Below are 18,158 nucleotides of genomic sequence, written 5' to 3'. Positions count from 1 at the left end.
GTCGGATTGATTGGCCAAAAATAAAACCCATAGAAAATCCCAACTTCCTAACTTTACAAACACCAAAGTTATGGCATTTCCGATCAATCAGTTATATGGCAGCTATTGGATATAGTCAGCCGATCCCGGGCGTTCCGACTTATATACTGCGTGCAAAGGAAAGAAGGGTGTGTGCAAAGTTTCAATTCGATATCTTTAAAACTGAGAGACTAGTTCGCGTAGAAACAGACAGACGGACAGACAGACGGACATGCTTATATCAACTCAGGAGGTGATCCTGATCAAGAATATATATACTTTATAGGGTCGGAGATGTCTCCTTCACTGCCTTGCACACTTTTGACCAAAATTATAATACCCTCTGCAAGGGTATAAAAAGGCAACGCGATGTAATTTTCTGGTATTTTTTCGTCGATCTGTTTCTCTTTCTCATAGCTGACGAATGTATTTCGTCGATTTCTCTAGCGGAAAAACCTATTATCTTTCCAGAGTGACCAAATTTTCGAGAGTTCATCCGAACTTAGCGTACTACGGTCTTACTGTCAATCAGCTGGGTTTGTTGACAAACAGAAAACCAAAAAATGTAAAGCCTAGTATCCAGATCGACGAAAACCGTACGCCAGTCATGAGAGAGAGCGAGAGGCAAACAGCTGGCGTTCACTTTTCGTCGGGCCTTTTTTTCACGTCGGTCCCCTGATCGACGAAAAAAATACCAGAAAATTCCATAGCGTTGCCAGTCTGCGGAAATGAGCTTTGGGTGAACCCTAGCGAAAAGATTAAAAAATTTAATCTTTTGTAGTGCGCTTCTCACTGAACATTATAAGAAATGGAGGGAAAAACTCAAAAAACTCACAAAAGTCGATTGCAGGTGTTTACATGTGAGGAGAAAATAACATTAATACTATCTGGGGTGCCTCTTGTCAGAGCAAAATGTTTTTTAGGTCAAGAATGTACGAAAAAACACAATAAAAGTGCAGCTATAAACTTTAAATTAGCAAAAAATTATCAGAAAATTAAAAAAAACAACTGTTAAATTTAAATTGTATTGTTTTTTAATTTCTTTGTACAGCGGCAGACTTGTCTTGCCAAGGTATTTGATAATATCTTTTAAAGGCTCTTTCCCGCAAATACGATATTTGAATTTGAACTGCTTGTCAACAAACCCAGCTGATTGACAGTACGACCGTAGCACGCTTAAATCCAATGAACTCTCGAAATTTTGGTCACACTGGAAAGATTAAAGTTTTTACGCTAGCATACTCGTTTGTCGATCTGGATACTAGGCTTAAAAGCCTAGTACTCAAACCGACAAACGAGTATGCTAGCGTAAGAACTTTAATCTTTCCAGTGTGACCAAAATTTCGAGAGTTCATCAGATTTAAGCGTGCTACGGTGCTTGTTGACAAGCAGTTAAAATTCAAATATCGTATTTGCCGGAAAGAGCCTTTAAAAGATATTATCCCAACTTCCTAACTTTACAAACACCAAAGTTATCGCATTTCCGGTCAATCAGTTATATGGCAGCTATAGGATATAGACGGCCGATCCTTTAAGAGGGTATTATAATTTTGGTCAAAAGTGTGCAACGCAGGAAGACATCTCCGACTCTATAAAGTATATATATTCTTGATCAGGATCGCGTCCTGAGTTGATAGGCGTAAATAGGCGCCATATAACTGATTGATCGGAAATGCCATAACTTTGCTGTTTGTAAAGTTAGGAAGTTGGGATTTTCTATGGGTTTTTTTGGCCAATCAATACGACGTACCAAATTTCATAAGGATCGACGGACTATATCCTATAGCTGCCATATAACTGAACGATTGGAAATGCCATAACTTTGGTGTTTTTAAAGTTAGGAAGCTTGGAGTATTAAGAATGCATCATATGAATAATTTTGGAAAATATAATTTACAGAGTATTTTGCAAGGGTATATCAACTTCGGCTCCGCCCGAAGTTAGCTTTTCTTTCTTGTTAGTTATATATGTAGGTAGAGAAATCGTTTTATAATAACTGAAAGGGTATACAAACTTCGGCTTGCTTCCCTTCTTGTCTTTTTAACTGATCTTGCAGACGGTATACAAAAAGACGGACAGACTGAAAACTCGTATAGTCATGCTGATATATATATATATATATATATAACAATGAAGAACCTTTTGTCAAAATAAATATGGTTCAAGCAGATACATACCTGAAAAATCATTATGTCACAATCCTCATCTCTTGTGAAAAACATATATGAGTGCTTGCGGTGACGTCACTGAATGTGCTTGACTCTAGTTTTACTAATAACTTCTGAAATAATTTTCCGATTTATAACATTTTTAGTGTGTTGATAAATATAAACGGAAAAAATTGTGCTCAACCATCTCTCAAAGTGACGTGACAGAGGCGTTAGAATGGGTCGGCCAAATTTGGAAATTAACTTGCGCAGCGTGTTAAATCCGGAGCTTGAGCTAGTTTTCTTCGTTCATACGGACAGACAAGAATTTGTATATTTCATAGGGTCAGAAGCATTCCCTTCTACTTGTTACATATATTTTAATGAACACAATTACCCCTTTACGATATCAGTAATGGGTATAAAACAGCATAGAAATGACGATCTCAATGGATATCGGAATATATTAAAAATTGATTTGGTTTCTTAGAAAGCCCTTATTCCCGAGCTGCAGAATTTGATTTCTTATTTTAAGTACAAATAAATGACCTAAAATAAATATGTTTAATAGTATAGCAACTTTGGTTCCATAAATACATAAAGAGGTACTTACTTATTAAGTTAGCTTTTAATTTATTATTGCATTGCTGGATTTTTACATAAATACTTAAATTATGAATGTGCCTAAACATGCCTACCCTCCATTCGCAGTAGGTTGCTAAATTTTATTTAAACTAAATTGACTAGCATACATCGAGAGGCGTACCCTTATTGCATAATATACCCTACAGATATTAACATAATGCCTGCTATAATGACATTTGAGTATTGTTTAAGCATTTGGTATCGTTTAAAGATGAATCATAATTTATTGTGGTTTCTTCCATGAAGTAAGCGGGTTTTTTATGGAATATCTCCATTCAAACTTAACTGGAAGGGTTTGTTAAATATTTAATTTATTTACAGTTTCTTATATAATAACCCAATTGGTTCACGATTTTTAGTCGGTTACATCTGATATATTCACATTAATAATCAATATTTGGCCCATATTATATTAAAAAAAGGGTAAATACAAAAGGTACATCATAACCTTTTTAATGTGAATGAGTGTGCTAGAATGTGTATGTGGAATAAATAATTCTATACTAAATATAATATTTGCATGAACTATGTAAATTGATTTCTTTTTATGTTATAAATTTGACTAGATACAGTTATTTTGAAGTTATTAATTATGTTTTTTTTTTTAAATTGGGTTTCTCCATTTACATTTCTTTAATGGTGTTTAAACTAATATATCTACATACATACACATTTATGCTTCGCGAAGGATGCCTTATCCATTTGCCCAAGGCCAGTGTCATTTTTACTCCCATTTAGTTAAAGCTAAAAAGGTTGAAGGCTTGCCTTAAGTTTAACTGAGTGGCTGGATTTATTGTGCGAAAGAGACCTACTGTGGGATTGAAATAAATTTAGGGTATTCATTTAAACTGTTAAACGTAATCGGAGAAAATAATGAATATCATTGACTTATGTAAAAAAAATTATTTTTATATTCTGAACCAGATATTTGCAATATTTTAATTGTTAAATAGCCCATAGTAGCCATCAACGTTGAAAATTAGAATTAATTACTCATTTGACTTTAATAACTCACGCCGCGGTTTTTTAGCTAAAGATAGTTAAGGTGTCGCTTCTAACAGCCGGCAATTACCCAAGTAAAATATAATAATCCGAACAATTCCGCTGCGCCACGAATTTTGTTGTGTATCATTATCACTGAAGAATAGCATTAACAAAGATTAAAAAATTTGTACACGAGTAACATGACTCCAAGACTTTTCAGTAAATTTCTATTATTTTAAATAAAGCGTTATGCCACCAACAGATTACATAGACTGGTGTCTTGTAAGCTAGCAAAATATTTGATATGGAAATTGTTGTAAGAACTGCTTACACTCCAACACATTTGAAACTTTTGCAACTTAAGTGAATACTTTAATTGCGTTTTCGTAAAATATGAGACATCTGATTCACAGTACACAGTATTTTTCGCAACAAGTAATATTCAGCACGGTTTCATTAAATTGGCTGTTAGGAGCAGTAGTTGAAGTAGTACGATCAATGAAAAGGTATTTATGGTGGAAGCAAAATTGGGTTATACTTCCACAAAACTAATCTAGCCAGTTAAAATGTAATAAACTCTCAAAAAGGGGTTATGTCAAGGGTTATGTCGAGCTGTCGCCCGAGGGATTAAAGAAATTTTTTTTTTAAAAAAACGAAAGTTAATTCGCAAGTTATTTAGCAAAATAATTATATAACAAAATAATTAATTATTGTATTCATTTAAGTGACGAACGTTTCAGATGAGTAAAAGTTTATATACAATATTTTTACAGACTTGGGTGCTTTTAGAAACGACCTTTTGACTATCTCCAGCTTAAGAAATTGCGGTTTTATCATTATCTAAGATATCTTGGATAAGGTAAAGAAGGCAACTTAAAAAAAAAAACGATCACAATTAATTAATATGAATTCCCTAAATATAACCGTATGTCAAGATTTTTCATGACGCAAATAGAGCCAAATGCCCAGTTATATAGTGTTGACAAAATATTCATATTTAAATCGATATGACTAGTAATGCTGGTGAAGAAAATATAAATTTTAAAACACCCTTAGCATGGGAATAACAAATATTCGAGATCAATTTCGTATTATTAAAAACAATAATCGTACTGTTATATCAAACAGAATTAAACTATCTGAAAACGTAAAACAAAGATCAAGAAAAAATGTAAGAATTTACTATTGCAGGTTTCTAAGGAACTCAAAAATGTATTAACTTAATTATTGTTTGAACCATTCGAGCAGTTAAACTATTTCAGAGTAGTCACATAAATTTGTTAACTCTTTTCTGCTCAGCAAACTATCATGACCTTTAAGTCATCCAAGCAATTGGAAAAGCCCACTTCATCAATAAAGATATTGGTGTTCTGCTCGTGTATGCCTGGGCAAAAGCTTTGCTTCATTTGAATCTTCTCATCTGATAGTTGTTCGTTTCCAAGCAAATAGTTCAACGGTCCTTCATTCCGGTCATCGTGATAGCTGCCCTCTCTATTACTACCATTATAATCTGATTCGTTCTTCCTTAAAATGTGACGAATATTGACTTCCATCGCCCTCCTCGAAAGAGTCCTGTGCGTGTGAGACTGAGTGTGGGGGCGGTTGAAGGGGCGAGTACTGGCGCACTTTGTTAATATTTCGGGCTTCTTGCACTTCGGACGACTGTTTCGGCTATGCTGTCACAACATGTCACCATTCGGGTCGTTGTTATCCCCATGGTCATCGGGGTCCACCAAATCAAAATCGTGACTTTCCAACTCCAAGTCCATATCAGTCTCTTCATCAAAGGCTCCCAGCGGCGACATGGCTGTTGTGTGGAGGCTGGAGTAGTTTTCGTGCGTTAAACTATTGCTCGTAATCTGATTATGGTTGTGATTGTGGCTCTGGTCTTGGTTCTGACTCTGACTGTGGCCCTCGTCTTCTTCCTGCTCTTCTTGTTGTTGCTGGCGGTTATGCATTAAATGCATAGTGTTTTTGGAGTCGTCGTCCCGCCACTTGTCCATCGATCTCCTGCGGGCGTTCATGAAGAAATTACCCACGGTAGTAGGTTCAAGTCCCAACTGTCGCGCGATCGTGACTTGCATCTCCTTCGAAGGTCTCTTGGTCTCCTAAAAGGAATATATATTTAAAATCCCTTTTAATATGGCTTTAGAGTCTATGTCAATCAGAGCATTTTGCTTCTTTTGGATTTCAAAAAAAGACTGAGTAGTTTTTTTACGAAATAAATGGGGATAGTATTGCAGCCTTCACCATTAATACACTGTCAAGATGCCAATCTCGACAATATGCAGAGATCCTTATAAAATATATGTACACGCGGATTGTTAAGAATAGTAGGTTGGCTTTGCTAAAAATAAAATATACTTCGGTTTGTAGGCTTGTATTTTTCAAGGGACCATTTATGGTGGCGGTACTTGCATTCAACCAAATTTATCAAATTTCGGTCGAGCCCTCGCATCTATATTTAATAAGCTATTACAAATTAAAACAGTCCTGGGTGGGTTTTATCGGCACTGTGACAGATATTTCACAGCTATGGGAAAAGTCAAGAATTTAGCCCAAAAGACCGAGATATGGGCATACTTCTTTAAAAACAACCAAAATTTATTCGGACTCCCAAGATTCTCAATTTGATTTATTAATAACTCAACAAAAACATAACGTAAACAAAAATGTAAAATTTCAAAGTAAAGATTAAAATTCTTAGCATATATTTTAACAAAAAAATTAGATATATTCTCAAATTAAACAAGAAAGTCTTTTTTTCTCGCACAAAAATTATTCGAACACTTCCTAGAATTGTCAAAAAAAAAACACATTTTTTTCTTATGTTTTAAAATTTTTTAATATTTAGTGGGTCCTCCATTAACATCGATGACAGCTTGTAGACGTCGACCCAACGACGTTTTAAGGATTCCCTGGATGAAATTTTTAGTATTAATTTTCGCAAATCTAGTGACAAATCTTGACCTAGTCCCATTTTGACCAATCGTTTTAAAAAACACCGCGCAACAAATAAAAAACAAAAAAAACGAGCCGAAGACCGTCGCCTAGCGTGCGATTAAAGAGCGAAGAAAAATTACACTGCACAGCTAAGTGAAAGTCTAATAAGCATTTGATTTTCCCTTCACCCGCATGTAAAGGTAAGAATACAAAATTTCCATGTTTGGGGACATTGTGAAATATTGAAATATAATATGCTCTTGGTTTTAACTTTTTGGGTTTTGATAATAAATGTTAAATACAAAATTACAAAGAGTAAAATTTGCCATAGTCAAATAAAAAAAATAAATTTAAGAACATGCTTTTTTTGGCCTTAAAAATTGGTAGTCTAAACTAATTTTTGGAGCTTTTATATTTATACATACTTTGAAAATTGCTTGCAATGTTCGTCGCTGAAGATCGGTGAAGACCAATCGTGGTTTCTTTGGCTGAGGCATTTGCTCGATCTGAGGCTCTTCCTTTCGACGACAATTAACGACGTTGGTAACGGAAACGTTAATGACAGGTGTGGATGCAGACGAAGATACAGATTCACTGGGCGGAGCTGAAGCTGTGCCAGTTGAAATTCGGCAGATGAACGATGTTCCAGAATATTGTTAAATGAAATAAAGGAAGTGGTTTGAATTGTTAAAGGCAGAAATTAAAAACTTTTATTTTTAAAATAAAATAGTACATACACAAGGTAAGCTTTCGAATCGCTCAATCTTTTTATACCTGTCAAAGCTTGAATATACATTTATGTACGGAGCTTACTATAATACAAAATAAAAAACTTATTTGGGGAAATATAGATACCAAAAATAATGCAAAAAAAACGAGGACGGAAGCTAACTTCGGCAAGCCGAAGTTTTAATAACCTTGCAGACTTTGACGAAATTGCTAAAAGTGAAAAAGTAGCGAAAGGAATAAGGTATACATAAGTAAACTAGATTTGCATCGTTTCAAGTCAATTGCTTTTATACTGCAAAAATGTCATATGCAAATAGAAAAAAAGGGACAACAATTTTTCCTATCTCCTTTAAGATATAGACTTCTGAGCGGCAAGCGCTTTTACCCTAATCAAGATATGCGTAAATAAATAAGAATTGGAAAATTTTATGTTAGTAGCTTACACACTGCGCGAAATATTCTGATAATCATCGAATTTGGACCGATTTCACCCTATTGTTCCTATGGGAGCTATAGGATATAGACGTCCGATCGGCACGCGCTTTCACCTTGATCAATGTATGCATAAAAAAATAGGATTTGGAAAGATTCATGTCAATAGCTTGTATACTGCGTGAAATATCCTAAAAATCATTAAATTTTAACCGATTTTACCCTTTTGTTCCTATGGGAGCTATATGATATAGACGTCCGATCGTCACGCGCTTTTACTCTGATCAAGGTACGCGTAAAAAAATAAGATTTGGAAAGATTTATGTCAATAGCTTTTACACTGCGCGAAATATCTTCCATTCTTGCAAGTTATATCCGATTGTTCCTATGGGAGCTATAGCATATAGACATCCGATCGGGGCGGTTTTCAAACTTGATTTGCGTACACTTGTTTTAGGACGACTGTGAAAGTTTCAGATCGCTAGCTTTTAAACTGAGCTCGCAAACGGTATTGAAACAGACGGACAGACGGACAGACGGACGGACGGACAGACGGACCAACGGACATGGCTATATCGACTCCCCTATTGATCCTGATCAAGAATATATATACTTTATAGGGTCGAAAACGTCTCCTTCACTGCGTTACAAACTTCTGACCAAAATTATAATACCCTCTGCAAGGGTATAAAAAGACAAATCTAAAATGTTTGTTTGAAAATTATTTTAAAAGTTTATTTTACATTTTTTTATAAAACTAAATTGAGATCTTCTTTTTCTAAAAGAAACTCGATTAGCACTGTTAACTTTGTCAATAAAATACCCATTTACTTCAGGACCTCAAAACAGGATAAATAATTATATAAGTGAATTTGTTTAATTTGTTACTTTTTCTCTTATGGGACTATTTCAAAAATATGCGGACTATAAAGGAAAAGAAACTGGAATATTTTATAATGGCAAATAAAATGAAAAACAATCTTGATACCAATCGCATACCAGAAAAGTTCCGCAAGGATCAGTTTTACTTAATATATACACTGCTGGTCTTGGGTTAGACGCACTCAGTTTTCCACACAAATTTGTTCTATATTTATTATTTTTATGATTTTTGAAAAAAGTTAATATGCAAAAACCTTGGTTATTTAATAATACTTCAATTATAATATTTAAAATATTATAAAAATATAACATAAATTGTTTTTTGAAACATTTTCTTCTGCAACTTAAAATAAGGCACATTCTTGGTCAACAGAAAAGACGCACTTACTATAATATTTTTATACCCTTGCAGAGGGTATTATAATTTCAGTCAAAAGTTTGCAACGCAGTGAAGGAGACATTTTCGACCTTATAAAGTATATATATTCTTCTTATTCTGCCCGCCCGTCTGTCTGTTCGTCCGTTTCTACGCAAACTAGTCCCTCAGTTTTAAAGCTATCTGCTTGAAACTTTCCCAAATATTGTCTTTCTATTGCAGGTAGTATATAAGTCGGAACGAGCCGGATCGGGCTATATAGCCCGAAAGCTAACTTCGGGCGGAGCCGAAGTTGAAATACCCTTGCAGAATATTCTGCAAATTATATTCTCCAAAATTATTCATATGATGAATTCTTAATACTCATAAAAAATCCAAACTTCCTAACTTTAAAAACACCAAAGTTATGGCATTTCCAATCGTTCAGTTATGTATATGACAGCTAGAGAATATAGTCGGCCGATCCTTATGAAATTTGATATGTCGTATTGATTGGGCAAAAATAAAACCCATAGAAAATCCCAACTTCCTAACTTAACAAACACTAAAGTTATGGCATTTCCGATCAATCAGTTATATGGCAGCTATAAGATATAGTCGGCCGATCCTTTTGAAATTTGGTAGGTCGGATTAATTGACCAAATATAAAACCCATAGAAAATCCCAACTTCCTAACTTAACAAACAGCAGAATTATGGCATTTCCAATCAATCAGTTATATGGCAGCTATAGGATATAGTCGGCCGATTCTTATGAAATTTAGTACGTCGGATTGATTGGGCAAAAATAAAACCCATAGGAAATCCCAACTTCCTAACTTAACAAACACTAAAGTTATGGCATTTCCGATCAATCAGTTATATGGCAGCTATAAGATATAGTCGGCCGATCCTTATGAAATTTGGTAGGTCGGATTTATTGGCCAAATATAATACCCATAGAGAGTCCCAACTTCCTAACTAAACAAACAGCAGAGTTATGGCATTTCCGATCAATCAGTTATATGGCAGCTATAGGATATAGTCGGCCGATCCCGGCCGTTCCGACTTATATACTGCGTGCAAAGGAAAGAAGGGTGTGTGCAAAGTTTCAATTCGATATCTTTAAAACTGACAGACTAGTTCGCGTAGAAACAGACAGACGGACAGACAGACGAACAGACGGACATGGCTATATCAACTCAGGAGGTGATCCTGATCACGAATATATATACTTTATAGGGTCGGAGATGTCTCCTTGACTGCGTTGCACACTTTTGACCAAAATTATAATACTCTCTGCAAGGGTATAACAAGAAAGGAAACAAACTTCGGCTAGCCGAAGTCGAAACTTCATTTCGATTTCTATGCCTTTATTACTAAAAACAAGAGAGAACGCTATAGTCGAGTGCCTTGACTATTAGATACCCGTTACTCAGCTAAACAACTTAATATAAATATGCCTTCTGGTATGTTTTCCGCCGCTCGAATTAGCACCTTGGCCAGCTGTACCAAAGTCATCCGTTAGATGGCGCTACGGGCCATGAAAGGCGGAAATGTAGGCGCTAGCCAGGCTTAAGCGTTTAATGGGTTTTTGGGCGTTAGAGTGGGCGTGGCAAACTTTTATTTGGCCAATCGATAGGTATTGACGAAACAAATACATATCAATTAAAATGTTCATAATAGCATTAAAACTGTGGCCACAGCTTGTGGCTTGTGGGCGTCAGAGGGGGCGTGGCACCATTTTGAAACAAACTTGCGCTGCGTAGGAACTCCTAAAATCTACATGCAAAATGCCAATCTTCTAGCTTTTATAGTTTCCGAGATCTCAGCGTTCATACGGACAGACAGACAGACGGACAGACAGACGGACAGACGGAGAGACGGACAGACGGACATGGCTAGATCGACTCGGCTAGTAATCCTGAACAATAATATATATACTTTATAGGGTCGGAAACGCTTCCTTCTACCTGTTACATACTTTTGCACGAATACAATATACCCTTTTACTCTACGAGTAACGGGTATAACAAGAAGCTGTGTCAACTTTGCGCTGCATTTTGCCATCGTTTCTATGGCAGCTATATGATTTTGTTTTCCGATTTTAATTTAATCAAAACCGTAATTTTATAATATTTAAATATTACCAAGTCTCAAAGAACAAAAAAAATTAAAAACAAAAAAGTAATAATTTTTTTGAATTTATTTTTCCGATTGTTCCTATGGGAGCTATAAGATATAGTCGACCGATCTGGCTCGTTCCGACTTAGAAAGACAACTTTTGGGAAAGTTTTATGTAGAAAGCCATAAAACTTAGGGACTAGTTTGCGTAGAAACGGACAGACGGACGGACAGACGGACGGACAGACAGACATGGCTAGATCGACTCTCCTGGTGAGAGGGCTGATCCAGAATATATATACTTTATAGGGTCGGAAATGTTTCCTTCACTGCGTTGCAAACTTTTTACTGAAATTATAATACCCTCTGCAAGGGTACAAGAAGAAACTCGCACTATTTTTGTCTTTAATTGCATCGCACCATTAATGTGTGAAGTTTTCTCCATACAAAATTAGCAGAAGCTGTTCGTCTTTGGAATGAATTCCATTATAAAGAATTAAAAACAAAAATTGGTTCACACACTTTTAGAATCATGCATAAAATTAAAAAAAAAAAAATTATAGTTTATATTCCATTTGTTGCGGTACATTGATAATAAAATGAAAAAGTAAAAATAAATGGTTGGCTCTTGAATCCAAAAACAAAAAATACAGTGCATATTAAATTGTATGAATTTATGTTCAAATATTTGAGCTAATGTGCACATTTTGGATAAAAAGGATTGTTTTATGTGCATTTTATGTTAAAGTTTAATTTGGTTTAAATGTGAAATAAATAATTCAGATATTAAAATATATTCAATTAAATATGGAAACAAAATATAATATTTGCATATTTCAAAAAACTGTAAACCGCAAACTGACTGTTCACCTCCCTTTCACCATAGACATAGAGTAAGAATCTATATAGAGGCATAGAGTAAGAATCTGTAAAGAGGCGTCATTTACTCTGCCCGCGCTCTCAAGTGACTTTGCCAGTGATGCCACGTAGGGGAAAACGGAAAAAAAGAGAGTTTTTCATTTGTTCGATCGAACTGGAATCGAATTCCGTGGTGAATACTTATTGCTCTTATTCCTAAGGATTGGTGCGAGAACTCCCCATACTATTGCTTGTGCTTCCCACATGCTAGGAGTGGTGAGAAATCGAAGTTAGCTTCAAATATGGCTCTCAGCAGAGCTTTGGCATAAATGCGGGCAGAGCAAATGAAACCTCTATAAAGATTCTTACTCTATGCTTTCACTCTCAACAATGACTCAGATAAATGTAAAAATGGTTTTGATAGGCTGAGGTATGGAATTGTATGGTTGACATGAACACATACAACTGACCTTCTGAGCTTTAGTTTTAAGTTAACCCATGGCGAAATCTTAAATAAATAATGCCAGCCAAAGTTTTGAAAAGTCTACCCAATCCAATGCAACGTAAAAAACCCATATGATGTAGTGGAATCTGGAATCGCACTCACCACTTGGGGTCATCGTTGGCCCAACATGTAGGTCCAAGTCCGTCGGCATGGTCGCCGTGGAACTATTTGATCCTGCTGCTGACCCAAGCGGCGTCCCAGCACATAAAGGCGTGCGCTGGGGGATTTGGGCAGCGGCCATCCGCAGAGCAGACATGCGCTGGAACTCGGGCTCCTGGAGCCACTTGTACATCCTGCGAAAGGTCTCGCGGCCGGACTTTAGCTTGGACCACGGTTTCGGGTTACGCAGCAGGTCGGACAAGGTGCCCTGCGAGCGACAGAGGACCCGCTGCGCGAAGATCGCCTGTGGAATACTGTATCTCTTGAGCTCTGCCGAGATGCGCTGGGCTAGATCCTTTGTGTTGATCTCCTCCATGTCACTGGCACTCCCAGCGCGGCTTAGTCCCCCTCCTCCAGCTGACACCGACGCCTTTGGCGAGGCGGAGACCGATATTTTGGCCTGCTGGGTGGCACCTTGGAATCCGTTCAGCAGGACGGATTGGGGCTGCTGGTGAATGGCGTGGATGCTTGGACTGCACTGATCTGGAGCGACACTGCTGCCCTCTTGGCCTTTGTCCAGGAAATACTGTGGTCTCTGCCCCGGAGACAGTCGCTCACTCAACTTGAGTCCGGTTCCCGCCGAGTCGTCTGTTATAGGAGGCGGGGTTGGAGTGAGGGACACGACTACGGGCAGATCGGAGGACAGACTAACGATGGTTCCGTCTCCATTCTTCCAATCATCTGGCTTCCAATCCGGGGGGCAAATGGGAGCTGCGGTTTGAGAAAGATTTCGGTTCAGCTGCCCCCGCTCAGGCGGCATGTTGAGCCGCAGCCTTCGATCTGAGGGCATGTGGAACCTTGCCTCCAGTTCAGTCGGCATATGAAGTCGTACCTCACGGTCAGGATGTATTTGAAGCCAGTTCCTTAAAAAACATTTGATATTGTAATACATAAATAGCACAGTGCACCACAATCGCAACTTCTTTTTTCCTGCAGACCTAATCGCACCTAAGTATTAATAACAACTACGCCTTTGGCCCATCAGCTGTAGTAGTTCAGTAATACTAAATAAAATAAATTTTTTTAATCTATTCACTAAATAAATTTATTCAGAGTGGTTAGCATATTTTACGATATTTTTCGTTCCTTCCTCATGCTAGTCCTTCCTACTTTAAGTTAGTCAGAACAGAAAATATGTGTATTTTTAAAAATCACAGCCAAAAAAATATTAATTTGTGAAACGTTTTAAAAAAATGTATAGTATATGTATATATTTTTGTTTTAATGATAAATGTCGCAAAAAAGAATTAAATGGTTTCATTTTTAAAAAAAGGTTCACAAATTATGATTTATCTATTTTACTGTGACTTTAAAAATAAATTGTGCCTATTTTTCTTCAGAAAGCTTGTTAGAAAGGATGCTAGGACATGTGACTTTGTTACTCCTTACGTAAATACTAAGGCTGACGGAATAAATTATCATAATTAAGGGCGAGCAGACAAATTTTGTTTAGAGATTGGATAGTTTGCGCTAACAGTTACAACACAAGTTCTTAATATTACAGCCTCACCATTGTAATGTAATATAGCTGCCATAGGAACGATCGAAAAATGTATAGCAAAATCGACTTAGCCTGTTACATTGTTGTTACATTATCTTCTTTGGGATATGGTAATATTTAAATATTATCTATTTACGGTTTTTATTAAATTAAAATCGGACAACAATATCATTTCGATAGTCGATTTGTATCAACTGTATATAAACTTCGGCTTGCCGAAGTTTGCTTCTTTTCTTGTTAAGAGTTGTTTTTGATTGATATATAAAGATAAGGTCGAACATGTCTTCTTTTCTGGCGCAAATAATAGCTGCGGGGTACGATACATTTTATAATTTTGAATCCTAGTTCGCATAACATCTATAACAATACACCGACCTTTAACACCTGCCTGTCAAACTGAGTAAATGAAAAAGGTAGGGTTTTAATTAAAGTAATAAGTCGCTGGTGATATTTTGGAATCATTTGTACCTTTAACAAATAATTGCGCTATTTTATTAGTATACATACGTTCCTCCGTTGACATCAGGACCGCTATCTCCCCCTGATATATGGGCAGAATAGCCGAATTTCTCTCCATTGACATCTGCGTCGCCGCTATCTCCTCCAGAGATGTGGTCGGGATAGGAAAACTTTTCGCCGGTAACATCTGTGTCTCCGCTTTCTCCTCCAGATATATGGCCAGAGTAACCAAATTTCCCTCCGTTGACATCGGTATGTCCGTGAGGTGTCGTAGAGTCCTTTTTGTGACCGTTATGGCTTAGATGCTGTTGAGATGAGTTTGAAACACGTCCCGACACGGAGGGGTGCAGATCGCACGCGACTAGGTAGTTATTGGGCGGAGGTGAAATCATCGAGGCCAGCTTTTCATAGGGTGAATAGGGCGATTGGGCACCACCTAACACGCCCAGACCTAAGTGCCCACTTGCCAAGGGCATGGTAAGAGCAGAGAAAGAACTGCAATCGGTACTGCTGCACCCAGAGGAAGCCACGTTACCAACAGAGCCCGAACCAGTCCCAACCGCGTCGGCGGACTGATGGGTAACTCCGCTGCCCTCAGCCACTCCTCCTCCTCCCTCGCCAACATTAACGTCTGTATCGCCGCTGTCTCCTCCAGAGATGTGGCCAGAGTAGGCGAACTTTTCGGACATCGTTGATATAGGCGGAAGTGGTTGGATGGGGGTCAGCGTGGCATATGATGTTTGTCTAAAGCCAGGCGGTGAAAGTCGATCATTGACCGAAGTTAGCGTCTGGTACGAACTGTGGCTGAGCAGCTGCCCACGACTACGCGAATCTCGATCATCATCGTCTTCATCCTCAGCATCTCCTTCTCCGTCCGCACCTCCTTCGCCATCCACTTCTTTGTCGCTGTCCTGCGAATGAACGATAACCGAAAGGACCTCGCCATGCAGTCCTCCAAGGCCCATTTCCAGCTGAGCCGACCTATGGTGCAAGCCATGGAGAGTCTGGGCATGAGCTTGGTGATGCGGATGATGACTTGTTAGGCCGTATTGCTGCTGCTCCTCCAAGAGATGCTGGTGGTGCTGGTTTAGAGTAACCCCTTCGTCGTCACAGCCGACACCGTCAGAAGAAATTTCATCCATATCATCCACGTCCACTCCAAGATCTGCGTTTACGCTTGCAACATCCACGTGCATTCGAATGCGCTTATTGGCTTGATCTAGACTTTTGTCTTGGACAATGATAAGCTTCTGTTTCTCCCCATCCCCTATTTCTTGGGGGAGGACCGCCTGTGAAATTGAGTCCACTGTCAGGCTGTCCAAGCTGATGTCTGACGCCACAAAGTCCACTGGGCTGCTATTGACCATGCGCTCCTGGCACAGATGATGTCGGTGCCGGTCCTGATGGAGAAGTCCAAATGACAATGGCATTGTTTTTTGCTGCAGCTGAAGCTGCTGAGGCACGAGTTGATATGATGTCTGCCTATTGCTGTGGCCCATTGCGTCAATAACCATGACAACAGAATCGGACTCCGATCCGGGCCCAGATCCATTTAAGGAGCGGTTCTTTTTCTCCCCACTCGAACCGTCTGCCCTCGAGCACGCAATCATAGTTTGCATGGACATGGCCAGATCCTCGCCGTTATCAGGCCCTTCTTCCTGTTGTTGATGGTGGCACTGGGACTGACTCTCCGGGTGGTGCCCAACAGTGATGAACTCGGTCGCATCTTCCACTAGCTCTTGGCTGAATGTCTGATGGTCAATTATCTCATTTATAGAGTCCATTCCTTTTGAGATGTAGCTTGAGTTGCGTTAACATTCGAATGGATCTGCAAAGAACAAAATTAAATTGAATTATGTTAATTTTATTTTTTTATATAACTTCTATTAGTTTTATCACCATACTATTACTAAGATATCCCCAAAATAGTTGAGAATAAAAACATGTTATCTATTACTGTCCTTTAAGAAGAAGCATCTTAAATATTTTAGTTCTGGCTGTTAAAAATAGGCTACATTTAAATATATTTTTTGTTATTAATTGCACCGAACACTTTTCATCGTTACCATCGTCGCCGACCTTAAGGGTTGCTTCATAAATACACAAACATAGATACACGTAAGTATATTCTGGTACTCACACACACACGCATGGGGTAAAGGGTAGGGGTGGCTTGCACTTTCCTCATATTAACGTGTGAACAAATTGGCTTAAATGGTTATTCCTTTATTATTAAGCTAAGCACGATTTTTTGAAAGTATTTACCTAAGATCTGAATAGCCTTTAAGCTACATCTTTAGAAAATGGACTTCGTCCCACTATTTGAATATCGAAACAATTTTTAACAAAGCACTATTAAAAATCAAACCACTCGAAAGTTAATCAAATATAATTTCGTTCGCTTCTTTGACTGAAATGTTTGAATATCTCGAATTCAATTCAGGTAAAGCAAAATAAATAATTCGACACTCGACACTCTAACTAGTCAGGATATATTTTTAAAAATAAGGCAGCTTTTGACTGGATGATGAAAACCTAGAGGTCCAGTCACAACGGCTCGTTTGTTTTCACAACTGAAACCTTCGGCTAGAAAATTCTCTACGCCTGTACGTGTGTACATACATGTACACACATGTGGGTGGTTTTTCCGAAAGTTTGTTATGTGACCGCTGCGTTTCATGAAGTCTCAGCCTCACGCGAATTATACCCAATTCGAACTGAACGGAACCAAACCAAACAGAACGGAACTGAACTGAAATGAAATGAACGGCCACAACGCACCACCACCGAGCTAAGGGTTGCCACAGGCAGGTACTGCACCATAAGCCATATACCCCACCCCTAGGCTCGATCATGCGCACTGTGAGAAAGTGAGCTGGAACGTAAACTACTCTCTTCGCGAACTACATTGGAACATGATATATTTCTTTGATAAACAAGTTATTGAAAGTACACATTAAAAGGCAGTAAAGTTCTTATTTACGAAAGGCCTTCGGTTGTTATTTTCAGAGCATTTCTAGTAAGATAAGACGATATAAGTTTTTATAAAATGTATAGATTCATGTTTGAAGTTTTTAAATTTCTAAACACTGTTTCAAAGAATCTTCACATCTGGTGCTTGTACTATTCTAAACTATGCCAGCACCTAAGACACCATTTCAATAGTCTTAAGGTTAAATCGGTTGCCCTTTCGGGATGCCTACAAGACACCAGTGGGCCTATTGTACTGAATCAACCGTTTAAATACTATACCAACTTTAAATTAATGACAACCATACAATCAATTGCAAAAAAAATTATTGCATCGTGGTTTTTAAACATATAACATACTCCGATATAGTAATTTTTACCACTTCAAAAATACAGTTTTAATTGGAAATCATATAGCTGCAAAAACAAAGATCCGAAAATTAATGGG

At 37.8% G+C, this 18,158-nt stretch overlaps 1 protein-coding gene across 4 annotated transcripts; it reads right to left on the bottom strand.

Annotated features, from left to right (window-relative positions):
* Positions 1-2,774: 2,774 nt before the first annotated feature.
* On the bottom strand, positions 2,775-17,472 carry LOC108044945 (homeobox protein onecut). 4 transcript variants are annotated; one of them, XM_017124113.2, is made up of 5 exons: positions 17,006-17,472; positions 14,789-16,568; positions 12,724-13,643; positions 7,163-7,347; positions 2,775-5,902 (listed from the first exon to the last, which is right to left on the bottom strand). In XM_017124113.2, exons 2-5 carry the CDS (start codon positions 16,522-16,524, stop codon positions 5,474-5,476), a joined length of 3,270 nt encoding a protein of 1,089 aa, XP_016979602.1. In that variant the 5' UTR covers positions 16,525-16,568; positions 17,006-17,472; the 3' UTR covers positions 2,775-5,473. The 4 variants fall into 4 exon arrangements, with proteins under 4 accessions (XP_016979602.1, XP_016979603.1, XP_016979605.1 ...); XM_017124114.2 differs by having other exon boundaries at positions 17,363-17,472; XM_017124116.2 differs by having other exon boundaries at positions 17,373-17,471.
* Positions 17,473-18,158: the final 686 nt, after the last annotated feature.

The sequence above is a fragment of the Drosophila rhopaloa genome, unplaced genomic scaffold, assembly GCF_018152115.1.
Source record: "Drosophila rhopaloa isolate 14029-0021.01 unplaced genomic scaffold, ASM1815211v1 contig_203, whole genome shotgun sequence".
Classification (NCBI taxonomy): Eukaryota; Metazoa; Arthropoda; class Insecta; order Diptera; family Drosophilidae; genus Drosophila; species Drosophila rhopaloa.
This window is presented reverse-complemented; position numbering and strand designations above follow the sequence as displayed.

Coding starts and splice junctions, on each gene's coding strand:
- LOC108044945 (XM_017124113.2), bottom strand. CDS start 16,524: ATGGACTCTATAAATGAGATAATTGACCATCAGACATTCAGCCAAGAG. Junction 13,644..14,788: donor CCTGATGTCAACGGAGGAAC/GTATGTATACTA, acceptor ATGTTTTTTAAG/GAACTGGCTTCAAATACATC. Junction 5,903..7,162: donor CATTGCAAGCAATTTTCAAA/GTATGTATAAAT, acceptor TATTCCTTTTAG/GAGACCAAGAGACCTTCGAA.